Genomic DNA, 27807 nt, shown 5'->3' on the forward strand with positions numbered 1-27807 from the left:
AGGGGACACGGGTTCGTGCCCCAGTCCGGGAAGATCCCACATGCCGTGGAGCAGCTAGGCCCGTGAGCCATGGCCTCTGAGCCTGTGTGTCCGGAGCCTGTGCTCCGCAACGGGAGAGGCCACAACAGTGAGAGGCCTGCTTACCGCAAAAAAAAAAAAAAAAAAAATGAACTATTTAGTTATAAATCTAACCAAAGATGTATAATATCTGTATCATGAAAACCACAAAACCTTGTTGAGAGAAATTAAAGGAGGCCTAAAAAAAATGGAGATATATTTTCTTATTTATGTGTTGGAAGACTCAATACTTTTAAGCTATTGCTCTCCCCCAATTGATCTATAGATTAACACAATTCCAAGCAAAATTTCCACAAACTTCTTTGTGAAAAAGGACAAGCTGCTTCTAAAACTCATATGCAAATGCAAAGAACCTAGACATCTAAAACAGCTTTGGAAAAGAAAAACTAATTTGCAGCACTAACACCACCAGACTTTAAAACTCATTATAAGCTCCAGAAATCAAGACTGCCATATTAGTGTCAAGATAAACAAATAGATTAAGATAAACAAATTGATCAATAGATCAATCGAACAGAATAGAGTCCAGAAATAGATATATGGACACATATATGCACCACTGATTTTTTCCTATTTTAATTTATTTTATTTAATTTTTAATTTTTATTGGAGTATAGTTGATCAGCATTTGTTTTTGACAAAGCTGCAAAAGCAATTCAGTGGAGAAAGGAAAGTCTGAAAAAATTGGATATACGTATGTGAAATTAAAAACAAAAAAAATAACTTTGGTCCATAACACATACTAAAAAACTGAGACAAAATTAATCATGGATCTAAATGTAAAACCTAAAACTATGAAACTTTGAGAAGAAAACATAGGAGAAAGTCTTTGTGACCTAGGATTAGGCAAATACTTTTTTTTTAGATACAACATCAAAGTATGACTTTAAGTAAATGATTTTTTAATTGACTTCGTCAAAGTTTTGAAATGTCTGCTCTGTTGGGTGAATAAAAATACAAGCCACAGACTGGGAGGATATTTGTAAAGCCTAGATCTGATAAAGCACTTGAATCCAGAACACATGTACATAAAGAATTCTCAAAACCCAGCAATAACAAACAACACAATTTTGTAAGCGGGCAAAAAATTTCTCAAACACTTTATCATGGTAGATATATGAATGGCCAATTAGTACATGCAAACATGCTAAACATCACAAATCATTAATTCTATGCAAATTAAAGCTACTGCATACCTACTGGAATGGCTAAAATTTAAAACCATACCAAGTGCTGGCAAGTAGTTGGAGAAATTGGAGTGCTCATATACTGCCTTTGGGAATATAAAATGGTACATCCACTTTGGAAAATAATTGGCAATTACTTTAAAAATTAAACATACTGGTACCATACGAGCCATTCATTCTACTCCTAGTTATTTGCTCAAGAGAAAAGAAAGCCTACATTCTTTCAGATATTTGTACACAAATATTCATAGCAGCTTTATTTGTAATTGCTGTAAGATGGAAAGAACTCAAATGTCCATCACCAAATAATTAGATAAACAAAGTATAGTGTATCCATACCATGGAAACAACTCAGCAATAATAAATTAGCCATTGGTATACACTTCAACCTGGATGAATCTTGCAGTAATAATACTGAGTGAAAGAAGCCAGATAAAAATTCTGTATGACTCCATTTACATAAACTCTAAGAAATGTAAATTAATCTATAGTTATAGAAAGCAAGGAAGGGATTGCAAAGGGGCACATGGAAACTTTTGCGGGTGATTGATATGTTCACTGCCTTGATTGTGGTGATGGTTTTATGGATGTATAAATAAATCAAAACTTATTAAATTGTACACCTTAGTAGGTATACTTAGTATGTATTACAGGTCAACCATACCTCAATTTTTTTCAAGTAAGAGTTACAACAAATACTAGTGTAGTATCCATTTCTAATAATGACACATTTAATACAGTTGAACAAAATTTATTTTAAAGTTTACAATGTCCTGAGAAAGAGTGCTTTGACAATTCCTTCTAAGTTAGTCTCTCTAACCGAAATGGAATTCAACCAGTTAGTAAACTCACTAAACATTTTTTTTTTTTAAGATTTAGTTAAATGGTTCTATGTGTACAAGTCTTCCTACTCTCCAATTAAAACAGCAAACACAACAAAAGCCCATCTATAGATACCACTGAGATTTGTGTTCCATAGTTAAGTTGTAATCCCTGACAACAAATCCTTGTCATTTGCAAATCCTTGTTCCTCTCCCTCCCCTGGGCTTCAGCCTGTGAGAAGTGGAAGTAGGAGACAGCAGGCTAATGCCAAACTTTATTTATTCAAGTGTATTCCTTTAATATGGGGCATTCACTCTCCTTTAGCATTTGTCCTAAGTGGAAGTAGGCATAGCCTATTTTAACCCACCCATAAAATAAGCAAATAAAAATATATGTTTACTTCTCTTTGTTCCTTATTCCCTCTCAAACTCACCTAAAAATAAAAGAGCTCTGTTTCATATGAAAAGACCCATGCATGCAGAGATTTATTTCCTTAAAATCTGGCATCTCTATAAAGAAAACTGCCTATGTAGAGCCATATAAGAAAAAAAGATAAGACTTAAAAAGAAAGAGGTTATTTTTAGTCCATCGTACCTGTATTTTAGAAAATACCTTTGCCATATGAATTCATCGAGGAGGGTCTGTCTGAGATGTGATCCTTTTATTCTTGAAAAGAGGGCAACAGAAACTTCTATAAAACCTATCAAAAACCACAGGATGAGTCCAGAAGGACTGGGGGAGGCTGAGTCTCTGAGACACAGCTGGGTCTCCTTAATTTTGAAACTTACCTAGGCCTTTTATGTCATTGTGATGGGGCTGTGCCTTTGCGTAAGAAATGCCCTCACACTTTACAGGGCTTGCCATAGGAGGGGTGAGGCATGACTTAGCAGAGCTTCTTTGCAGATTACTGGAAGCCTGTGTTCCTCCTGCTCTGGGTTGTGCAAGGATAAACCCAGCACCACTTAATAGGGCTGGTGATTTTTCTTGTCCTTTACCGTTTGGAGAAGGATATTGACAGTAGAGCATGCCAGGTCATTGACTCGTGTACAGTGGAAACTGCCAGAGTGCAGAGCAGAGAACCATATCCACCTCCTAAACTTCGTGCTCTTCATACTAGTGATTAAGTCCTCAAACAAGATCCAAAATTATTCTTAAAAGTTCTGAGAAATTACAGTACGTTAAAGGTTAACAACACCAGTGATGTCATTTGGATATCATGCACCCTACACTGTACACCTCCTGATAAGATGTGACAATAAAGGTACTTCACCTAGGTGATACTTGTGCCAAAAACAAACAAACAACACCAAAAACAAACAAAAACAGCTAGACCCCAGTCTAATCAAAAGAAAAAAAAAAAGACCAACCCAGATTGGAGGACATTCTAAGTACACCTGGCCAGTACTCCTCAAGGCTGTCAAGGTCAAAACCAGGAAACGGTCACAGATCAGAGGAGACTGGGAGAGGTGACGGCTAAATGTAGTGTGGTACCCTGGACTAGATCCTGGAACAGAAACAGCCCATTAATGGAAAAATTGATGAAATTTAAACTCTGGAGTTTCGCTGATAGTAAATACCAATGTCAGTTCTTTAACTGTGACAAATGAATCATGGTGTTTTATGACATTACCAATGAGGGAACCAGGATGAAGGGTGTTCAGGAACTCTGTACTACCTTTGCAACTTTTCTGTTAATGTAAAATTACCCTAAAACAGAAAGGTTATTAGAAAAGCTCAAAAATTATTCTGAAAAAGGATGTTTGTACCTTGTTGAAACAAGTATTTAAAAAGAAAATTTATACTGACAAGGATGATGGGTAAATAAATGAAATAGGTAAACTTATCTAAGCATATGATGTTCTTAAATCTTGGCGTTTTTGCTCTAAATTTCATTGTTGGCTTCCAAAAAAAAAAAGTTGGAAAGTCAGGTGAAACTAACAAGTAATTTGAATTAAAAAATGAAAGTCTTTAGAAAAATGTAAGTTCCCAAATCTATGGGACATAAAGAGCTACACAAGGGAAAAGGTAACACTGGATTTTTTTGTGTGCCCCCCACTTGTGCAAACACATATCCAATGTAACACACAGCATATAATTACTGTTTATGCAACTGTCCCATCCATTACACCTTGATTTCCTTGTGAGGCAGTAGTCTATAAATTGAAAAATAGTCTTTAGAATCATCAGATATAGTATAAATAAATCTCAGCTTTCCAACTTACTAGCAGGGGCTCTAAACATTTCTCTAAGCTGTGCTTTAATCAAATTAGGTACTGCTAACTAATCTTCCAAAGTTCCTGGGAGCATTTCACAGGTACTCAATAAATGTTACTATCTTTTTTCATTAAGGTGCAGAGAAAAAGGTGTGTTTCCATGGAAAATTATGCATTGCCTAGAGCAAATCCTTCCAGAAGATCTGATTTTAACCTCTCATTGCCCTTGAACTACTTTATAACTTGATTATTTTTAGATAATTCATAGCAATGCAAAATAATCCTTCTGTATAGTTACGCAAATTAATTCTGTCTTGCGGAGGGACCACTCTCCTCTCTACCTTTGGAAAAGGTGGTTTTGCATCCATTGGCAAAATAATTTCAAGATTCTTTTACTCCATTGTTGGAGGAGGTCATTGAGTGGATGTGACCTCAAGTTGACCCTCGAGCTGGACCTGGGCAAAGAGAGGCTCCTCGTACCTTCCCTGTTTTTGGAATGTACGCTCTGTCCACCTTTCCCACAGTGGGAAACATTTTCAAGGATGTAGCCTTGAGAGAATAAGGTGTTCCTGAGACCATCTGAGTCCCATTAAGGTCTCTATATAAACTTAAAATTCTGGCAGGCAGGTAAGGAGATACTATACTGGTTCTGTAGCCTCCCAAGACAAGCCTCCGGTGTAACTTCTCTTGCTTATTAAAACTGCTAGCGATCTGGTGTAGTCTGCCTCATTCTTCCATCGCTCCCTGCCCTCCGTGTATGGGGTCCAGTTTGCAAACCAACACCCATATAAATTATTTTGTTTTGTTTTCCTCTTTGAACATTTAGCTGTAGCATTTTAGCAGGTTCCTCTCACTAATAAGGGTTTAAATAAAATCTCTGGACACATGTTCACTTGACATCTGTATAGGAGTCACAATTTTACCATTTGGGGAAAATTATCCTTTAATAAGGATGTGCATATTATTTTACTCATCTTTGCATTCCCAATGCCTATCCTGATTTAAGATATGTAGTAAATGTTCATCAAATAGAATTGACACTGCATTTCAAAAATGCAAGGAAGAAATCTTGCAAACTGAGACGAAATTCAACAAAGACATTGGGCTGCCTACTGAAGGTCTTCATAGAGCTGTAAAGAAGGATGAAACTTCCAATGTAAGGTCAGCACTATTTTCCTGTGGGAGGCAGCTGTGGCCTTACCCATTAAGAGCCAGAACCCAGCCAGTCGTTGCTTAGGAGGAAATGTAGCTACTTTGCGGCTACAGAGCCAGAAGCAATCATTGCCATTTAAAGGATGCTGAGAAGTCTGTAGCGGAGGTAGTTTACCGTTAGCAACAGTAATCCTTAATGCATACCTGCTAACTATCCAAACAGTCAAGGAGCTCATGCTGTCCCCAAAGGCCTATGTGAAGCATTACCCAAAGGTAATGCTTAAGACCAAAGATTTTAGGTTCAGACTGGACTAGGTTCAAACTCCTGAATGTATTGCCTACATGATCATGGGACCGGGAGAGCAATTTGCATGGCAACCTGGGTCAAGCACACAGTATCACTCAATAAAAGTAACTCTTACATTACAATTACTGGAGAACTGAGATAAAGTTGTAATCAGAAATCCCAAGGCAATTCAAAAGAGAAGACGGGATGGAGTATAGTTATTTCATTTGTGATAACATTCTAAAATTGCCTTCATTAATCACCATCATAGTTTAATGATCATTCAGCCCCCTGCCCTCATTTACTACTGGAAAACTGAAGCTGCTGGGAGTTGCTGAGGGGCTTTTCCAAAGTGGCATGTTAAAAGCATATCAGACTTTCTTTTAGAACTTAGACTCCCACCCTCCAGACTCAGAACTCTTTCTGAAATCCTGCACCAACTCCATGTCCCAGCTGGATGGCATCAGGGCAGCTTTCTGCTTCAAACAGCCCATCAGAGCACTTTAAAGAAAAATATAAAAAAGCATGATGCAACTTTGAGTTTAGGAGGACCTGGGTGTCATTAGCAGTGCACTTGAGACCAGCATTCTGAACCTGAGGTTCCTAAAATTTTGCACAAGGTCTCTGACTTTAATGGCTTCAGCTAATTGACTTCTTGGATCCTTGTCAATTAGGTCAACTGTTGTTTTATAAAATTTATTAACTAAGCAATGATACTGGATCATCATGTTCAATAAAATAGGGGGGTATGCTTACCCGTTCATTACAGGATTAAGACTGTAATTTTTCACAAAATTATAGAAATTAAAAATCTGACATTTATATACTTGTTAGCTCACAAAAGACCTTCCTTGGATAGAGGAGCAAAAGAACTAGTCACCTTTTCTTTTCTTCTTTTAGTCTTGCAATTAAGGGTGTGTGTGTGTGTGTGTGTGTGTGTGTGTGTTTCTGTGTGTGTACGCTTCTCTGTTCAGCATTACAGTAGGTATTTGGGGAATAAAACAGAAAGGAACAACATCTAATCCCTATGAACTAAGAACCTAATAAAGAAACGTATACGTCCACAGAAAGGCTTATTCAAACAAGTTCATGGAAACTTTTCTCAGAAAAGCCTCAATCTGGAGACAGTCAGATATCCACTGATAGAATGGATAAACATGTGTGACGTATTTGTGCAATAGAATATATATTACTCAGCAACAAAAGGATTAACTACTGAAACACATGGCAGAGTGGATGAAATCTCATAAACTGTGAGTGAAAAAATACCTTTACACAAAAGAGTACAAATGTATCATCCCATTTATTTGATGTTGTAGACCGGGGGTCCCCAACCCTGGTACTGGTCCGCAGCCTGTTAGGAACCAAGCCGCACAGCAGGAGGTGAGCTGTGGGCGAGTGAGCGAAGCTTCATCTGTCGCTCACCATCACTCCCTATCGCTTGCATTACCGCATTACCTCCATTCCCCCTCACCCCCGTCGGTGGAAAAATTGTCTTCCACGAAACCAGTCCCTGGTTCCAACAAGGTTGGGGACCGCTGTATCTAGACAATAGGCAAAACGAATTGGTGATGAACAAAACGGTAGAGCCAAGGCAGCCTGTCTGTGCATGTTTGTGTGTGTGTGTGTAAGCATATGTGTTTGTGTATGCATGTGTGTGAGTGGAGAGGGAAGTACTGACTGGGGAGGGACATGAAGTAATTTTGGAGGGTGAAAGAGATGTCCTATATCTTGGTTGCAGAGATGTACTTATTAATCAAAACTCAGGAAATGGGCTTCCCTGGTGGCGCAGTGGTTGAGAGTCCGCCTGCCCATGTAGGGGACACGGGTTCGTGCCCCGGTCTGGGAGGATCCCACATGCCGCGGAGCGGCTGGGCCTGTGAGCCACGGCCGCTGAGCCTGCGCGTCCGGAGCCTGTGCTCCGCAGCGGGAAAGGCCACAACAGTGAGAGGCCCACGTACCGCAAAAAAAAAAAAGAAAAAAAAAAAAAACTCAGGAAATGTACTCTTAATACTTATACACTTGAATGTATATAAGATTTATATCAAAAGAAAAAATTCTAGTCAAAGTAAAAAGAACTCTAGTTAAAAGTACACATGGCGGGGAATGTGTAAGGATGTCTGCAGTTTATTTTGAAATGTGTCCAAAATTAATGGTCTATGGGCAGAGAGATACAGTTGTTTAGATGTGTAACAAAATGTGCAGTGGAATCTAGGTGGTAGATACACAGGTTTTCATGGTAAGTCTTACAGGTATGTTGTATGTTTGAAATTTTTCATAATAAAATATTGAAAAAAAAACAATGAATTTGAGGAAAAAAAGAATTACACAGAATGAGCTTTATCATCTTCATCATCATTATCATCATGATAATATCCAAATATTCAATTTATTGAGAATCTGCTTTGGCTTTGATATATTCAAAATATTTATTACCTTTACACTAGTCTGATGTAGATAGTAATTCCAACACACATAAGGGAAATTAATTTGCTCAAAGTCACTAGCTGATAAGTAGCTGAACTTGAGCTTATAGTTTATACCAGTATTTTCTATTTGTTATTTGTTTATTGTTGTTTTTGTTCTCTGCTGCTTATGTATATTGCATAAATCTATTGTTTATGACCACAGTGGGTCAAAAAAACAACTAAGAGTACAAGGTTCTAGAGACTCAAATTTGAAATTTTGTCATTCAGATTATAGGAAACATTGGGTAAACAGAAAAAGGAATGATCAACTCGAGTAATAATTCCATGGAAATATACGGATAAATCAGGACAAAGAGCTAATTTGAAATGAAAATGTGCATGACTGATATTAAGTTGCAAATGGCTTTAGAAGTGGTGAAGTCCAATTGTGTAACAGGAGCCACTGGACTGGATTTGGGAAGGAAAGGAACACTGTTAGCCAAAGACAGCTTGAATGTACTGGAGTTACTCAGTTGAGTACAGTAATAGAGAACCTGCCACTTCTATAGAAAACTTTTGATGATATATTTCCACCTTTGTTTGGTTTACAAATGAAAGATGCGTGAGTGCTTTGGATCGTGAGTCATATCTTTGATTATCTGCCAGTTACCTTGAAAGGCAAAGTCGCTCAGTGACTTCACACTTGGTGGTCAAATTACTTTAGGTTACATTAATCTAGAATGCAATGAGATCTTGTCCAAGTGTCTTGAGAAAAAATCAGCATGTTCTTGGTATATTTCAAAGAGGATAAGAAGCAGGGTCCTGACCTAGAAGTTTTGCTAGGTGTCACTGGGACCTGGAAATGTGCCCGATTGACATTGAAAAGACTGGCCAGTATTCAGAGTGGCAAGCCTTGAGTGAAGTCTGAAAAAAAAAAAAAAGAACCCTAGTTAAAAGTAAAGATACTATTTAGTAACTGAGGCAAAGATTGATAAGATTTGAGCCCTAGACTCATAAAGGCTTACACTTAAAGAGAGACTATTTCCCATAATGAGACTGTATAGGCTAAGATGTTGCTTCCTTGCTTTTGGCTGAAATTGGATCAACTCAGTGAATCAACACTGATGTCATGGCTATCTGTTCTCTGACTGGGTGCTGATGGACTCTCAGGTTTAAGAAGCTCAACAAACCCTACACAGATTGTTCATCAGACATTTACAAGAGGGCTGGACCCACTTATCAGAGCAATCAGTAGGATATTCATTGTAACCAAATTGAAAATAATAATAGTAACACAGTAAACTTTGGGGTGAAAGTACTAAGAACTTTGATCTGGTCCAATTTCTTCAAGCATTTGACTGATCAAAAAAATGACACTATAATTTGGTGAAGAGTTATCAACTCAGATATTCTGACTCCTAGTGTCAGATTTTTAAAATTTTAGTCCAGTTTCCGGAATTATTCTCAGAGCTTTCTTGGAGGCTGTTCTCAGGTTATAATCCTCAATTTGTCTTGAATAAAAATTTCCATAAAAAATGTTTAGTCAAGTTTCTTCTCTTGTATAGAATAAATATCATACAGGTCACTGAGAGGTTATATGTTTGAGATCAAATCAAGTTTCTATAGGACTGTATTTCAGCTTCTGGCCACGACGGAATAAAGGAAACTAGATTTGCTCTCCTATACCTGGAAAAAAAAGAACAACCAAAATATATGAAACAACGTTTTTCAGGCATTGGACAACGAACAGCACAGTACCATGATCCCTGAGGAAAAGGATATAAATGAGGTAAGCCCTATTATTGTCCCCGCTTACTGTCTGGAGAGTTTCCAGGTCACAGCCCAGGGACAGGAGATCAAGCAGAGCCCTGGAGCTTCTCTGATTTAAGGAGAGATTAGGAAGGCCAAGGTGGCCATCATTTACGGGGGGAATTTACAGAGGAAAGATCTATAGGGAAAGAGAGAAAGAGAAAGACAGGAGAGACACAGGGATCTACAAAGGATTCCCTTCGAGCATTTGGCCAAACACTGATTAGCTCATGTGCATAAGGAAACTGCCAAGAACAGGAAAGAACCACCAGAAGGCGTAGGTGGAGCAACCCTTGCAGCTAATACAGGGCCGGGAATAGTCAAGTTCCCCTAAGACAGTAAGGAAAGTTGTCCTAACACATGGGCTAGAATCCTCAGAGAGGATAACTCTAGACTAGAGACTGTTCTGGATCCATTCAACAAAGCTTGAAAAAAAAACCTCAAGGGAATAAACGTATTTCTAAGTAACTCATCTTCATTTCAGAAAAAAGTCCCCAGATATTCAAAGGAATAATATTTTAAAAATTCAGCACTCAACAACATAAAATTCATACTGCATGACATTGAATCAAGATTTATTAGGCATGCAGAGAAGCCAGGGGAAAAAACCCACAATAGATAGGAAAATTAATCAACAGGAAAAAAACCAGAAATGAAACAGAAGATAAGGATTAGAAGTAGGATAAAACAGTATTATTAATATACGCTCTACATTCAACAAAGTAGCAGAAAGCATGATAACAAGAAACATAAAAGGCATACAAAAGATGAAAATACAAATTCTCAAGATGAAATATAAAATGTCTGTGATGAAAAATACATTGGATAGAATTTACAGCAGATAAGACAATTGCAGGGAAAAAAATTAATGAGCCTGACCATATAGAAATGGAAACTATCCAAAATGAAACATACAGAGAATAGAAGCCTAAAGAAGAAACAAATGAACAGATCATTTGTGAGCTGTGGGAGAATATTAAGTGGCCTCATATGAATGGAACGGGTGTTCCAAAAAAAAAAGAAATAGGGTCATAAAAATGTTTTAAGAAATAATGACTGAAAAATTTTCATCATATCTAAATTTGATGACAACTATAACTTTCAAGTTGAAGAATCTCAACAAACCCTAGATAGATTATTCATCGGACACTTACTGTGTATTTGTTGTGCTAATTAGGCGCGATAGGCAGCCTCTGAATTTATAAACTTGGCTTCCTGGTGTTCATGCCCTTGTGTAATCTCCTCCCCCTGTATATGTGATGAACTTTTGTATCTAATGTAGAGAGCGTGGCAGAAGTGATGAGATGTCATTTCCAAGACTAGGTTATAAAACGATGATGGTTTCCATCTTGGTCTGTTTCTTTCTCTGTTTGATTACCAGTTGCCATGACAGGGGCACACACAGCTACCAGGGAGTAGCTCATATCGCAAGGGATTGTGGTCTGCCCGCAACCATGTGAGTGAGTGTTGAAGGAAATTCTCCAGCCCCATTTCAGCCTTGAGGGGACTGCATCCCTGGCAGACAGCCTGACTGCAGCCTCATGAGAGATCCTGAACCAGAAACACCTATCTAAGCCACATCAGGATTCCTGTCCTATAGAAACTCTGCAACAATAAATGTCTTGCTTTCAGCCACTGAGTTTTGGGGTAATTCGTTACACATCGATAGATAACTAATACATTGGGTATATATACGAATTGGAAATAAAATCTTATATTCTATAGATTATCCTCACACAAAGTAGATATTCCAGAAATATCTGTGAAACAAATGAATGTTTGAAAGATAAGACAGGTACCCAAAATAACTATTTTATAAAGATAGAGGCAATTGTTGTTTTTCTTTTTTTTTAATATAAATTTATTTTATTTACTTTTGGCTGTTGGGTCTTTGTTGCTGTGTGCGGGCTTTCTCTAGTTGTGGCGAGCAGGGGCTACTCGTTGCGGTGTGCGGGCTTCTCATTGCAGTGCTTCTCTTGTTGCGGAACACGGGCTCTAGGTGTGTGGGCTTCAGTAGTCGTGGCGCACGGGCTTAGTTGCTCCGCGGCATGTGGGATCTTCGCGGATCAGGTCTCAAACCTGTGTCCCCTGCATGAGCAGGCGGATTCTTCACCACTGCGCCACCAGTGAAGCCCCGAGGCATTGTTCCTGATTGAAGCATTACAAGATTGATAAGGATATTGCTATGCGAGCTCTCGGGAGAGAGGGATTGCTTTGGGTTGAGAAATGAGTGGATTCTTTACAGAGGAGATAATATTTTATGTGAGCTTTGAGGGGGATAGAATTTGGCCACAAGGAGTCTAAGACTCAGAGGGAAAGAACCATTCAGGTAGTAGGAGAGATGGGGAATCAAGGGGTCTGTATAGGAAACCATGAGCAGAATGTTGTATGAGCAAATGAGAAAAAGACATTGATGGAACAATGCTTTATTGATGGAAAGATGCTTTATTGTACACAGATAATTGTAACTTCCATCTTGGGCTCATGTTATAAAGATACTGCATGTTAACAAAAAACATTAATTCTTGCAAAGAACTCTTTTTTTTTTTTTTTTTTTTTTTTGCGGTACGCGGGCTTCTCACTGTTGTGGCCTCTCCCGCTGCGGAGCACAGGCTCCGGACGCGCAGGCTCAGCGGCCATGGCTCACGGGCCCAGCCGCTCCGCGGCATGTGGGATCCTCCTGGACAGGGGCATGAACCCGTGTCCCCTGCATTGGCAGGCGGACTCTCAACCACTGCCCCACCAGGGAAGCCCCAAACTCTCTTCCTTTTAAATGATCTAAAATATATTTTGTGTTGAACCAGATAGGGTTTTATCCTTCCCATTCTTCATTTAAAAATCAACATAATAGTAGTTCAAACTAAGCAAAGCTATTTTTCAAAAGAAGTCCTTTATAGAATGTATAATTTTTTAGTATAGTTAGGTATTTCCCAATAATAAAAAAAAAGAGTTAACACCTGTATACTGGAAACTAAGAAATTAGTTTTGAGATCAAATTTCTTACTGTTTTATTCTCTATTTTGGGCCCAGATTTTTTCAGGAAGTGGCAACAATAGTCATTCTATAGATGTACCTAAAACATCAGTAAAGCAGGTAATTGTATACCAAGCCAGCTTGAAAATAGTGTTATTATGCACGTAATAAAGCCCCATGTGTTTCCTAAGTACTCTTCAATCCATTCATTAGTGATTCTGTATTTTCTTTGTAGGTCATCATAAAAGCCAGTAATTGGAGGCTGAATTAAAACTTAATTCAAATTATATGTCCCAGGAGGTCACAAAGACAGACTGGAGGCTTCAAGTCCAAAACTTGTTAATGTCTTCAACCAAAAGTGTTGTTATTATTTCTCTCTATGTATCTATATTTAAATTTTCTGATTACTTGAGTGAACAATTATGGAAATACTGCTGAGCAGGTCTGGCTTCATTCCCTGAATTGATCTTCTCTTGCCTATTGAGTATGGGTTCATCCCAGTACTGTGAGCTAGGCTTCACCCATCAGGATCTCCTTTCTCAGCCCTTGGGGCTGCGTGGAGTCACCGCTCCTGCTAATTCTCTTATATATTTTCTACCTGGTCTCCTGCACCTGACGCTGTACTTTACTCCCTGGACCCTGCAGGTGCTGCTGTCAGAGACTTTTCCCTCTGAAAATCTGTTCTACTTATTTGTTTACATATCTTTTCCCACAGCAAAATGTGAATCCCTGGAGGGCAGAAGCTATCATATTTTATTTATCTTATATCCACAGTGTTTATCTTAGAGCTCGGATACATTGTTGATCAGGGGACACAAATGGCTACCTGGCATTTGGCCACCTGCATGCTTTGGCCAGCAGAGAAGTTAACAAGAATAGAATTTGAATGCCTTTAGGTGGGCATGTGCTCTGCAGGTTTTGACAGTCTCTATTTTCTTGAATGTGGCCACAGTCACACATTGATCTCACCAGCCTGGCCCCTGTAAGCATCCTAGTGTGTGGCCCTGGGTGTCGCTGCTCAGTGGATGTTATGCAGACAAATGTGTCGATGGATGTACATCTTATTGCATGGAAAAATCAATTATTATCTTAATACCCTGGCCTTGAAAATTCCTTTCGTTTCATCTCAGACTTAGGACAGTAAGTTAGAAAAATATAACTCTATTATACAACATATGAAAAAGCATTTCTGAACATTTGACAGAGATAGGTCACCCTGGGCATTCTCACAGTCAAATTAGAGAGGAAAACAAATTCACTTGAGTTACTTATGGAACCCAGAGGATGCAAACAGACTGACTGCTGTGGGAAAGTCTAGATTAGCATTCCTGAGATAATGGACAACTTCTAGCTTGATCACTGTAATTTTAAAAACAATGACCCTGACTAACATTTTCAGTGTAAATTCAACAACCCACTTCTCAGGGCTGATCCTAAGATGCTCTTCACTATCACCAGTAGAAACACAGTAGAGCACATTCTAGAAAAGTGATTCCACAGGGAGCCACAGCAATGATGTACAGTGTGAAACGCATTCCTGATCTGGTTTACTTTGGAAGAAGGTCTAAGCACTTAGCTAGATGGATGGAATTCACATCACCAGACGTGTTGGTGATAAGCGAGAACCCTTGAGCCAGGTCAAGCTTCACCTGAAAGCGGTAAATTTGGGTCTGCTTAACCCATCAGATGAACAGGGGATTAAAGCTTTTAAGATTTACCCTCCATGTCTCTAATAATTTTAACTTTTTAAAAGCAACTATTAGCATATGTTCATCCTGGTCATAGAAATTCTCACTTGTAGAAAGCATAATATCCATAAAAGTGTAATTTTTAGCAACTTAGTACCTGTGCATATTTCTAGCTAATCAGCTTGTATTAAATATATGCTTAGGTATTTTAAATAATTTGCTACATAGGATTATTATTAATAAGACAATTAAATACTTGGTTTCCAAAGAAAGGTTTTATAATAAGTCTTCTTTCTGAGTAATTAGAAAGTAACACTCGTTTTCTGTTGGGGCCACTCCTTTGTTCAAGAAACTGAAACCCTACTAGCCACCTGCAGGAAAACACACATCTAGTTAAGTGGCAGAGCTGGGGTCTGGTGTGAGTCACTAAATTTGGTCTCTCCACAACTGCCACTATAAAAAGGGAATATGCTTTCTATAATCTGCCATGACAATTAAAAGATGGGGAAAAAAAAATCCCTAAACAAGTAAATATAATGACAAAGCCTATTTGCACTGACAATAAAAGAAATGCCCTTTTCTCAATGCCACGCAACAAAGTACACATGCTTCTTCCTTACAGCGCACATTAAACATTTGCCACGTGACTCATGAACTAAATTTTGCCTTAACCACGGCATTGGTTTCACCTCCTAATAGTTCCAGATTTATGTTTATATCTCAATTGATTTTCTACTTTAGCGTTTATTGGCCCAAAAATGATAAGAAGCACTAATGAAGATGAGATATGCTAGGTGCCAAGCCCTTAATACCTTCGTTAGCAGAACTCAGAAACCTTTTTCTTGGACATCCAAGGGAGTGGTACTCCCAAGATTAGCCTTGAGTCCTTCAATTCGAGCTGGACTGGTCTGACTGCCTGGCCAGCTCTGCTAGGATGACACAAGGAGGTCTGTCCTGATTTCCTAGGACCAGAAAGGAGCTGGAGTTCTTGCTCCTCTGCACTTACAGACACGTTTTCTCTCTTTTACAGAAGACTCCTTTAATCCCCTGAGCAGAGATTTCAGGTGACTACAAACATTGTAACTTGTCCTGTTTAAATTGCTCTGACTCATTTAAACAGGCACCACAGTTGCTAATATACCTCTATGGCAGTGCTTCTGAAGGCACAACAGGTACATTGGCTGTGACAGCAAAAAAGCACATCGGACCCCTAGAAGACACATCTGCCATTTCAAATTTTAAACATTGAAATTATTAGATTGCCACGCAACCAAGCATATGTTCAATTATCATATTGACAATAGGGTTGTTTCTTCAGAGGCCAAATATCTCGTTGCTCATGTGAATTAAGAAGGCGAGACAGCGAAGACCACCTATTATAAATGCAGGAGATTCTTTTTTTTAAATAAAGTAACAATTATGACGTCATTGACAGTGCCCATAAGACTTGGTTCAAACCCTTTTTAAATGTAACAACAGTGTATTGAAAATTTATCAGCCACCTATATGAGTCTAGCTGCTGTTCTAAGTGCTGCTTGTGGTTATACAGTGAAGTTAAACTGGTTAAAGCAACAAATATTGTTCCCTGGGTGGAACATATTACAAAGAAGCAGGTAACATGTCTGGGCAATTAAAAAAAACAAACGAACAATGAAGATGGACAGAAGAAGGTATTGTCATGAGAGGGAGGAGAGGAGGTATGAGCTTAGATTTCTGTGATCTTTCGATGTTTCACTTTCTGCAGCATTTAATGACTGAAAAATGCTGTTAGTCATTTGCAACCTGCGGTTAGGCTGCAGGACCCACAGAACAGGAACTCCACTGCGGCAGGAGTTAGAAGCAAAAAGCTTTTTTGTGTGGGTTCATTTACTATTTTAATTCAGTTGTATCCTTAGTCGGCTTTAAAGGTCTGGTTGCTATTTCTCCTACCCAATGCTCCTCCTCTTTTTTTGCTGCTTTATTTTCCCTGTTACCTCTGTTCTCTCAGGTAGGGGATGTAGCAGGAGGGAGAGCACAGTGGAAAAAAGCCCAGATTTGCCATTTACCTCCAGTTTCTCTGATTCTACTAATTTATGTAAATTAATTATTTCTCAGAATCTGTGCAACAGCTTATTATTTTAATCCCAGGTTTTTTTGTTTTTGTTTTGTTTTTGTTTTTTGGGGGAGGGGAGAGTTGAAATTCAGAGACATTAAGTGAAGTAGCTGGTTTAACACAATTACCTACAGAACGGCCTAGCAGGTCTGTCCAACACTCAATTAGCGGGTTTCTTTAACTCTCTTGTATCTAATTTCAAAGCTGTTTCTTGGCGGGGGGTGGGGTGGGGTGGTGTCTTGTGAGTTCCTGACCTCCCAGAGGGCAGGGATCTTACCAGAACATCTCCTTTTAAAGTGCCCAACGCCTTGCAGGGCACAGACTCGGTGCCCGGTAGATGCAGTCTCGTTAATAGATGAGAAAAAAAAGTGACCGGGCAGAGATAAGCAGTAAATAAAGTGCAAGATTATAGCGGGAAAAGAAGAAAAAGGAAGGAAGAAAAAAAAAATCAAGGGAAAGGAACAAAAGCAAATGTTTACTGAATGCCTTAGGGCCAGTCATCGCACTTAGTCTCTCTTTAAGAGACTCTTTGAGTGTTCCGGCAGCTCGCTGGGCACGAATGTCACCTAATCTTTAGAAATGAGGAACTTAGGCTCAGAAACGGGGTTTCACCCACAATCGCGCGCAGGTGGCACAGGTTTCATGGCTTGCCTGCCTCTGGTACCTCTTGCCAGGGTCAGGGTGGTAAAAACGGAGGCTGTTCCCTTCCCATTGATCCTTTAGGGAGCGAAGGGAACAAGGTGCGCGCCTCTGCGCAATAGCGAAGACAAGTGATTAATTAAGCAATTACAACTTTGCCAGCCGCACTCGTCCTCTTGAGTGCCAACCACACTTATCCACACTTTGTTCTTACTCTGAACTAAATCGTGAAGAAACTCAACTCTTTTAGTCACTGCCAGACTTTTTGGACACATCTTCCTTTTCCTGTGACTCAACCCAGGCGAAGGAGTTACGGGTAACCTCTTTCTCTTCACCCAGCCATTACCCGGAATCCAACGGCGGCCCCTTCTCTCAGCAGCCGCCGGAGCTTCCCGCTGCGGCGTCAGCGCCGGGTCGGGTGGGACGCGGCCCCAAGGTGACGCGCGGCCGCCTCCTCCGCCTGGAGGCTGGGCAGGCTCTCGGGGTAGCTGGAGGCGTGGCCGGTAAGAGGCGGGGCCGAGGAAGTCTGGCTGCCTCAGGAGATGCGCCCGCTCTCGCCGCGTCTCGGCGGCTCCTGGCGCGTGCAAGCGGCTACGGCAGCGGCGGCGACGGGGCCCGCGCAGGTGAGCGGCGTGCGCCGGCCTCTCTGCATCCCCTGGGACGCGGCCTCGGACAGGTGAGGGTGGTGCGGGGTTCATCTGGCCGCGAGCGCGGGCGGAGCACCGGGTCGCCGGTGACTCTCTCCTTTGGGGGGTGGAGGGGTGTCCGCTGCCAACAGAACCGGGGACTTGGGGAACCTGACCGACCGGGAAGGGAATTCAGTGGAGCTGCTAACTCCGGAGCTGCCGGTTCAGTCAGAAGGGTATGTCGAGGACCGGCGTGCTGGAGGGCGCACCGGGGGAGGGCAGCCTGCCCTAGGATTTCTTTGCATTTTAAAGGACCTTCATTAGGTCTCCTTGGGTCGCAGCGGAGTTTGTCACTGCCACCTCCGGGACTCTTTGTGCAGAGGTCAGTCCCTCACTTGGGTGGGATTGGATGCGCTCCCTTCGTGGAGGCCCGGAGAGTCCGCTTCGGTTCCTTGCGCGGACATTTGCTCACCCCCCCCCCCCCCCACCACGAGAGTTGAAAGCCTTCTGATAATTGTGTAGGTTCCAGAGTGTCTTGTCACATTAAAAAGTATATATATATATCGTGATGGTGGTGGCGACCTTGAGAGGCAATTGCTTCTGCAATTAGTTCCCCAGTGCACTATCCATTTGTTAAGCAAATGGTGCGTTGATGGCTTTTAAATATGGTTGGGTTTCCATGAAGTGGATTAGAATGTCTGAATGAACTTATGCGCGCTGTGTGAAGGTTTCACCTGTGTCTAGGTGCTTACCTAAGTCTGTTCTAGAAGTTCCATCGGCATCGGGAACTTAAAGTTACCAAACAGCCTCCCGGTGAACCTGGGGACTCTAGAAAACCTGTTTCATCGACACACCGAATCACAAACAGGTCTATGGATTGCGATTTCCATTAGCATTCAGTTTTTGCTTGGGTCAGAAGCATTTCAATTTAACTGATATTTGTTGCACGCCTGTTAAGGGGGGGATCTCTATGAGGGCCAGGCTGGTGTGCTGTGTGGTAGCACAGGTGTGGATACAAAAGGGAATTTTAGGGCTGTGGATACAAAAGGGAATTTTAGGGCAGTCGTTTCTCACAGGGGGGTGTTTAGAAAGAGAGCAGTGGGACGTGGTGCTTTTGTCTTTACGGTACCTCTTTGATCTCTGGTAATAAGCATTTTAAATGCAGGGAAAATGAAAATCTTTGGAGAATATTTATCATTAGCCTGGTCTCTCATCCAGAGTGACAAGGATTATCCAAAACCATCCTTAAACTAACGTTGGTAAGAATCAACTCTGTGCCAAGCACCATGCTGATCACTTTACTTAAAAACTTGCATAAAATATACAAAGTAGGTGTTACTTCCTCTGTACAGATGAGAAACTGAGGCAGGGAAGAATCAGGAATTTGTTCACAGTAACTGGTGGACCTGGGAGTTGAGTGTGGATATTTCTGAGTGCAGAACCCATGCTTTTTCACTATTCCAAGTTACTGTGAGACAGATAGTGTAAAGCTGCAGATTTAATGGAAATGATACTTCAAATTTATGTTCACAAAACAATCCACGTCCTGAGAGTTAAAGTAACCACCATGAATAAAACGAGCATTGTTTGTTTTCATTCTCCTTGTTAAACTGAAACCAATCTGGGACAAGAAGATGGACAGCTATTTTAAAAATATAAAATTTATTCTGTATCTCCTTAACATATTTTTAAGGACCTAATATAGCCAAGTTGGGCAAAGTAGTAAAACTTTATATGTATTCCTTGTGTATTACACATTGAAGTATCCACTAATATTCATATTATTCATATGCTGAGGTATCAGCTAATTTTCTTATTCATGTGCTTTAACATATTTCATCTTAATTTCCTTTTATAGCTTACAGGTGAATAGAGGCCACCTTTGTCACCTAGAAAAGACTTTGTGTGTGTGTATAAATCTATAATCATGAATATTTATTTGAAAAGATATATATAGTTTTCCTTAAATCTATCTCTAGAAGTGTAAGTATGTCAACGTGCTTATTTAGGAAGGAATCCTAAAATTCCAGTTTAGTCTTTTGAATAAATGATCCATAACAGCTCAACTGATGGTTTCTTTAAGTGCATGTAAACCACACAAGTGATTTTTCAAATTAAAATTATTATACTGTGTAGAATGAGAATAGTACTTAGAATTTTAAATAATATTTCCTGACATGGAGAACACTTGCTCTCTGAAAACCTTCCTTATAACTGTTGGTAATTACACACAAAAATTGAGGGGTTTCATATCGAAATTATCTTCAGGTGTTGAAGAAAGTGTTTTTTTGTTGAAGAAAGGCTCTTTGCCTCTGTTGGGAGGATCAGGTAGATATTCTGCCTGGATCGTGCTTGGCACATTTGTTTTTCCCTCTATCTTCATTTGACAGAGAAATCGACAAGACACCTTGAACTTCTTTCTAAAAGCATTTGAAATCCTGCCTAGCAGGTGTTTATAAAAGTGTGCTTGACTTGGTTAAGATGCTTTAATGAAGGGGCAGGGTGTGTAATGATTTAGAGAAATTCACAGAAGAGCCGAAGGGCCAAGGAGCAGTGTATGCAGGCGGTGTGAAACGGGCAGATCCAGATTTTGGGAGACCTGAAAGGTAAACAATATGGGTCTCCTTGTTAAGAAAAATAATACAAAATTAGCTATGAAAGTGAATGCCTATTTAGAATGGAAAAAGGAATTGTAGCCATTTGCTGGAGATTGCTATCTCTTTTGGCAGAGATCTTCTTGGGTCATTTACCAGAAACGCTTACATAAAAATGCTTCCTAAAAAAAAAAAAAAAAAAAAAAAATACTTCCTGATTGTAACCTTCTCTCTGAGAACACTCAGCATTTCCCAGCAGCTTGTAGCACTCGTTGGCCCATGCCAGTGAGAGTCCAGAAAATGAAGCTCCGTTACCTTCAAAGAGTGGGAGCGACAGTTGTGGTTGGAGGCAAAGGACCAATGGTCCACTGAGCAGAAAAGCTGCCAACTGGGGCGGAGGAGATCCTGGGCTCATTGGGGTCTCAGGGCACTTCATGTCCAGTGAACAGTTCTGAGAGGAAGGCCCCTGATGATGTCTAAGACCTTCCAGTTTGGTTGGTTCTCCAGCGATGCCTTCGACTGTTGGCTGTCCCAGCTTTCATTCTATGGTACCGTTTATCGAGGGTTTTCTATGTCCCATGCACTGGGTAAGGCCGGGTTCTGATTGCCAGGGAGCACCTGGTCTCTTGGAGCTGATGTCATTGATGATAGTACAGTGTTGGTGCCAGCACAGAGGTCTTGATGCTTGAGCTGAGTTGGGAATTGTGGGTGGAGATACTGAGATGGAAGAGTCTGGGAAGGGCAGTCTAGGGATGTGGAGGGCCATAGAAAGCCTTGGAGGTTTGGACCCACACACTGTCCTCCACTGATGCAGGGAGGCCCCTTAGTATTTTTCCACATGTCTTTCCAAACCAAGCAGTACCCATGCACCTGAGATTAACTTGTTAAAAATGTGTGTTCTCAGGCCCCATCCCAGGCCCCCTGAATCAGAAGCTCTGTGTCTCTGGCACAGCAATCTGTGTTTTAAGAAGCCTTCCAGATGATTCTGGTGTATGCTATAAAGTTTGAGAACCATTGCTTGTAGTGTTTAAGAGAACTGGTAGGGCATAGAATCCCTTGGGAAGATGAAAGGAGAGGAGTAAGATTGGTACTAAGGCTAATATATTATTATTGTAGTATAACTTACCTTACTATCACTGACATTTATGGAGCACTTAGATGGTGCCAGGCATTGTGATTAAGAAATATTAACTCTTTTAATCATCATTACAACCCCAGAGAGAGAGCTGTTATCACTCCAATAATTTATTTATTTATTTACTTAGGCTCTTCCTTTTTTTTATTGATTTACAATGCTGTGTTAGTTTCTGATGTATAGCAGAGCGATTCACTTGTACATATATATACATATTCTTTTTCATATTCTTTTCCATTATGGTTTATTACAGGATATTGAGTATAGCTCCCTGTGCTATACAGTAGGACCTTGTTGTTTACCTGTTTTTTTCCCCTTGGGCTATTTCTAATCTGCCTTTCTGTTAATTGTTGCCTTTTCCTGAGGTCCTGTCCACTTTTGAGATGGACATGAAGATCACTCCATTTAAATGTGAGAAAACTAAGGCACAGAGAGACAAAGGTGTTGTCCCAGGTCACATGATTGGAAAGCAGTTCAGCCAGGATTCAGGCACAGGCAGTGTGGTTCCAGCGCCCATCTTCCCTCTCTGGGAAGGTCTGGGAGAGTTTCCATCACTGTTGTTGTTTTGTGTTGGCCTTGTGGGAGAGGTCTGGAAGGCAGGCCTGGAACTGCTTGGAATGGCCCATGGAATTTGCTGACCACTTGGGGTTAGCAAGTTTTTCTTTAGGGACAGATTGCCAGATGAGAGAGGAAGAATGTTACTGTCATTCACTCCAAGTGCAAATTTTGAGAATTTCATAAGTAAATGGATATGATTGTGTATATATGATTACATAACATGGAGCACCTCTTTCCCCAGCATAATGATGGGCTTACATGGATTTCCCCAGGGGATGATTGTGGAAGGTGGCCTTGTTTCGGAATACTAGGATTTGATCAGGATATTAGCACAGGGACCTCTCTTCTAAAGGCCAACCCCCCTCCCCAGGCCACAGAGGACTTGAAGATGATGGTGTGTTTGTTCGTCATGTCCTGGAAGGTATCTAGAAGAACTGTACTTGCATTTTCAGTTTTCTTTTCTTTCTGAAAAAAACCATTCTCCACAATTCTGTACATTTTATCATGGAATAGCTCCATCTTGCTAGGCAGCATGTAAAGAATATATAGCTGTAGATATGAGTACCTGTGTCTGTGTAGAATGATGGTTTGCTTTTGGGTGTGAGCCTCAGATTACTAATTCTTTATGATCTCGGAGAGACAGCAGTGAGCTGTCCTGAAGAGAGATCTTAGTTTCCTGCCCAGGACCTGGACCTGGGTAGCCTGGATGAAAACCAGGAATCCTAGCCACCAGACCACCTAGAAGCAAAGTGGCCCTGGCTCTTACCCCCACTGAAAGCAAGAATGTTTCAAGGAGGCATAAACTGTAAAAACAGGTGCAAAGTTTATTATTAGAGACACAGCATAATGTATGGGAGAGCACACAGAGAAACAGTTTATTTATTTAAGTTAGAAGCAAGGCAGAAATATACACCCAGAGAGAAAGGGTATGGGCGTCCTGTCTAATGATGAGGGGAGCAGTAAAGAGGTGATTTAAATCCCTTATATAGGACAGTTCTTTCAGGTCTTTGTTTACCGTTGGGCAATTATTTTGTTTCCTTTCCCACATCTGACTTGTTCTAGGACCCTCCCCAACATGTGTGCACATCTTTTTTTTATTTTGTAATATATAAATTTATTTTATTTTTGGCTGTGTTGGGTCTTCGTTGCTGCGCATGGGCTTTTCTCTAGTTGCGGCGACTGGGGGCTACTCTTCGTTGCAGTACACGGGCTTCTCATTGAGGTGGCTTCTCTTGTTGTGGAGCACCGGCTCTAGGCGTGCGGGCTTCAGTAGTTGTGGCACTTGGGCTCAGTAGTTGTGACTTGTGGGCTCTAGAGTGCAGGCTCAGTAGTTGTGGCCCACGGGCTTAGTTGCTTTACCGTATGTGGGATCTTCCCGGACCAGGGCTCGAACCCGTGTCCCCTGCATTGGCAGACGGATTCTTAACCACTGTGCCACCAGGGAAGCCCCAATGTGCACATCGTTTTGCTAAGATGGATTTCACTGCAGAGGCCTATGGGTGCATGTCCACACTCACTATGGGGTGGTGCTCCTCCGTTTTTGAACCCCAAGGAGGCTTCCTGTGCGTGTGTAGACAGGGAAGTTTCCCTTGACCTCAGGTCATCTCATCTCTTTACTTCAGCAGAGCTCAGCTTCTGCCACTAGCTTTGTCCTTGGAGTGTCTGGGTGAGAACAAAGCTTCAGTTTTACTCCACTTAACAAACATCAGCTGTCCGGCCCAGGGGCCCATCTGTCTCCTACCTCATTTACTTCTTCTCCAGAGACAAATCCTTAGACAAACATTAATCTGAGTTATGGCAAGCAGTAGAATGCAATTCTGAGAGTACTGGCTGTCTCACTCGTGCGTTCATTCATTCATGTGGTCATTTTCGCTTGCTTGGTTGTGCTAAGCACTCATGTTAGGCACTCGAAGGAAATGCAGTGGTGATGAGCCAGATGTGATCCCTATGGACTAGGAACGGAAAACTTGCTCTGCGATGTTACAGGTGAACGGAGTTAGATGCCCTAATTCTGGCAGTGCGTTGTCAAGAGAGGAGTTAAGATGTTACCATAGTTCAGGACTGAGGTTATAGGGCTTAGTGTAAGGCAGTAGGGAAGCAGAGGTGTGGAAGGATCTGAGAGAGATCTGGGAGGTCACAGAGGTGACCAGGTGGATGTGGGTGGCGAGAGAGAGATTGCTTGGGGCTGAGGTGTGTGTCTTGGGCCCCCAGGTTGGTGCCAGTAACACAAGTCAGGACTAGAGAAGACGGTTTTCTAGAGAATAATCGTGAGTTTCGTGGATGTTGTGAGTTTGAAATGTGTGGATGACTCCAAGGTAGAGATTTGGGTAGACTGATAGAGTAATGCAGCTAATCAGAGAACTGAATAATTCAGTGGGGGAGTACTATCAGCAGTTGAAAAATGCTGTCTCCCAAGCAGTGTGGTAAGTGAGAAGCAGGTCGCGGAGGAAATGTGGGCATTTCTCCTGAGTAGGCAGGATAGCAACGCACTCCAATTCCTTTGATGTGAAAAGATGAAAAAGGTTTACTTCTACACTTTCTTCAGAGGGTGGAGATGAATCCTCCACTCTGGCCTTTGCGAGTTTGACAGCCTGAGCTCTGGCCCATGGGAGGAGGCCCTCAGTGTGGAAAGCAGGCCAGGCAGGAGAGTGACATGGGGCTTGCGGAAAGCTGGTCTTCAGATTTTGAGCCCATCTTATTGTCACAAGTTAAAATGCCGTACCATCTTTCCTCTTAATTTGTTATGTTGTATTATTAAAAACACTCATTTATCATTTGTGTATCATGTTTATGGTAAATGAATCATATCATGTAGATTGGCCATATGTGTACATACACACAGATACACACACATATACACATACATGCATGCATACACATATGCATACATATAGGTAGATAGTACATACCATGTAGATTGGCCAGGGCTCTTTTGTAGCTGCTACCGATACAGATGTTACAAGATTCATTTGTATAGAAGATACAGGTTTTCTTAGGTGCTCAGAGTTAAGCTGATGGCTTGTTTAAAACATGTGTTAGAAAGTACCTGAAATACATAAATATTTGTTCTTTTATCCAAAAGCTATTAATTGTGTATTATGCATGCTGTGTGCTAGAGTTTTCCTTGTGAATAAAGCAGAGAGCTCTGTCTCCTTAGAGCCTAGAGGGGAAGTCAGACAGCTTGACAGGTGAGTACAATGAAGTGTGCTGTTAGTTAAGGATAAAGGCACAGTGGGTGGTAGGAGTTAAGTAGTGAAGGACGCCTCCAGGGGCAGGGCTGCCAGTGCTTAGCAGGAAGGATGGGCAGGCACCTCAGCCAGGAAGAAGATTTGGAAGGATCAGAGAGGTTGTTCTGAGAAACGGATGGATGCTTTTGAGGAACTGAAAGTTTGGAATAGCCTGTTTTGTCCATTAAAAGTCAGCTAATAAAAGAGAATGTTCATGAGAGCTGTGAATTGATCAGGGAAACCCAAAAGAAAGTATTCAACTTTTTTTTTTTACATCTTTATTGGAGTATAATTGCTTTACAATGGTGTGTTAGTTTCTGCTCTATAACAAAGTGAACCAGTTATACATATACATATGTTCCCATATCTCTTCCCTCTTGCATCTCCCTCCCTCCCACCCTCCCTATCCCACCCTTCCAGGCGGTCACAAAGCACCGAGCTGACCTCCCTGTGCTATGCGGCTGCTTCCCACTAGCTATCTACCTTACGTTTGGTAGTGTATATATGTCCATGCCACTCTCTCGCTTTGTCACAGCTTACCCTTCCCCCTCCCCACCCATACCCTCAAGTCCATTCTCTAGTAGGTCTGTGTCTTTATTCCCATCTTACCCCTAGGTTCTTCATGAACTTTTTTTTTTTCCCTTAAATTCCATATCAACTTTTATCTGTGTGACTGTGACCATGTTCAGATCCAAGAAGCAAAACCCAAAAAACCCACAAAAAACAAACAAAACAACCACTCCTCCCCCGCAAAACCCAAACCAAACTAGAAACAAACAAATATAATGATTGTGTAATACTTTTCGGTTGTGAGGAGGACTATTTTTAGCATTATGAAAGATGTTGAGGGTTAGTCTGAGAACTTAGGTAGTATGTCAGAAAAGAACATTGCATTACCTGAACAATAGCTAACGTTATTGCTATGATAGTCTTGCCTAATGTGAAAGATTATATATAAATATGTAAAATTAGCTTAGCTTTCTAGGTTTGTAGTTTGGAAATGCCTTTAGGGTCAGCCCTTTCACCTCCTGATGGCCCTTCATGAACCACCTGGGGCCCAGAGATGCTGGAAGCTTCTTTACCCTCATATGTTGGTAACAAAATCTGTCCAATCTGTCAGGTAAAATGTATCTGTTACTTTTTATTTATTTATTTTTTTATTATTATTATTTTTTGTGGTACGCGGGCATCTCACTGTTGTGGCCTCTCCCGTTGCGGAGCACGGGCTCCGGACGCACAGGCTCAGCGGCCATGGCTCACGGGCCCAGCCGCTCCGCAGCATGTGGGATCTTCCCGGACCAGGGCACGAACCCGTGTCCCCTGCATCGGCAGGCGGACTCTCAACCACTGCGCCACCAGGGAAGCCCTGTATCTGTTACTTTTTGTCCTATAGTTTCTTGTCTGTTGCTGGACCAGGCTCCGTAATTCACTATCTCCATCTTCTCAGACACTTTACTCCCATTTTCCTTATCTCCTCTTCTATTTGTCATGCACTTTCTACATAGTTTAGTGTTTTGGATCTCGTTAGGAATCCTTGGCACAAGTTGTCTTCAGCATTTTAGGCCTGTCGAAACAGGTAGAATTTCTCTGACATTTCTTTCACTCTCTTTAATCTCAGGTGAGCTGGCACAGAGATACTTAGCTTTAGCCAAGAATGAGAAAGAAGGCTTTCAGGAAGTTTCCTGTGTTAATATCTGAAAAAGAAGACATAGCAGAGCTGAAGAGGTACATGAGGAATTGTTCTTAAATGTTTTAAATGTTTTAAAAACACACACACACAAAAGTTTAAACACAGAGGCGTGGCCCTGGTCATAATAACAGATTAATATTCAGTTGCTTTATTAACTACTTTTTTTCAACTTCCAGTCTTGTGTCATTTCTAGCTTTGTCACCATGTGCTCAAGATCCTAAATCACTCATTTATTGCTTAGTTTTGGGGTTCAATCGCCAATATGTGCCATTTCATTGATAGTGTTTTTTTCCTTTAATGGAAGGAGTTTTTGGCTTTTCCTAGTTTACAGGTCGTACAGGCTCAGCTGCGATTCACTTCATTTAGTGTGCTAGCTGCCTGCCACTGCTGAGCTTCTGTTAGGTGGGAGCATTATCTTATTTACTCTAATCCTGTCAGGGACCCTCCTAGGTAGGAGTCATCCCCTTTTAATAGAAGAAAACAGTGAGACTCAGAGCAGCCCGATAACTTGTTCAGGGTTACACAATTGGATGGAATTTTAGTTTTTTTCCGACTCTTCCATTCCAGCCAGTGCTATTTCAACCATTCCACTCTGCCTTGCTTCCCAGTGAAGCTGTTTAACCACAAGAC

At 41.0% G+C, this 27807-nt stretch overlaps 2 protein-coding genes across 7 annotated transcripts in view; one reads left to right on the forward strand and one right to left on the reverse strand.

Annotated features, from left to right (window-relative positions):
- Positions 1–18045, reverse strand: part of LOC307182367 (growth factor receptor-bound protein 10-like) — a gene marked incomplete at both ends in the record, with an annotated part of 43518 nt that extends 25473 nt beyond the window's left edge. The window contains 2 exon segments of the mRNA XM_079913605.1: positions 3455–3591; positions 17694–18045. Of these exon segments, the coding sequence (XP_079769731.1) occupies positions 3455–3591; positions 17694–18045 (489 nt within the window).
- Positions 17835–27807, forward strand: part of MCTP2 (multiple C2 and transmembrane domain containing 2) — a 251996-nt gene continuing 242023 nt past the window's right edge. For 4 of the 6 annotated variants that reach the window (XM_079914839.1, XM_079914836.1, XM_079914835.1 and 1 more), the window contains exon 1: positions 17835–18023. The gene's annotated coding sequence lies outside the window, so the exon portion shown is untranslated. The remainder of the gene's footprint in view (positions 18024–27807) is intronic. The other 2 variants (XM_079914838.1, XM_079914837.1) reach the window with 2 other exon arrangements.

The sequence above is a fragment of the Stenella coeruleoalba genome (assembly GCF_951394435.1).
Source record: "Stenella coeruleoalba genome assembly, chromosome: 2".
In the NCBI taxonomy this organism is placed as follows: Eukaryota; Metazoa; Chordata; class Mammalia; order Artiodactyla; family Delphinidae; genus Stenella; species Stenella coeruleoalba.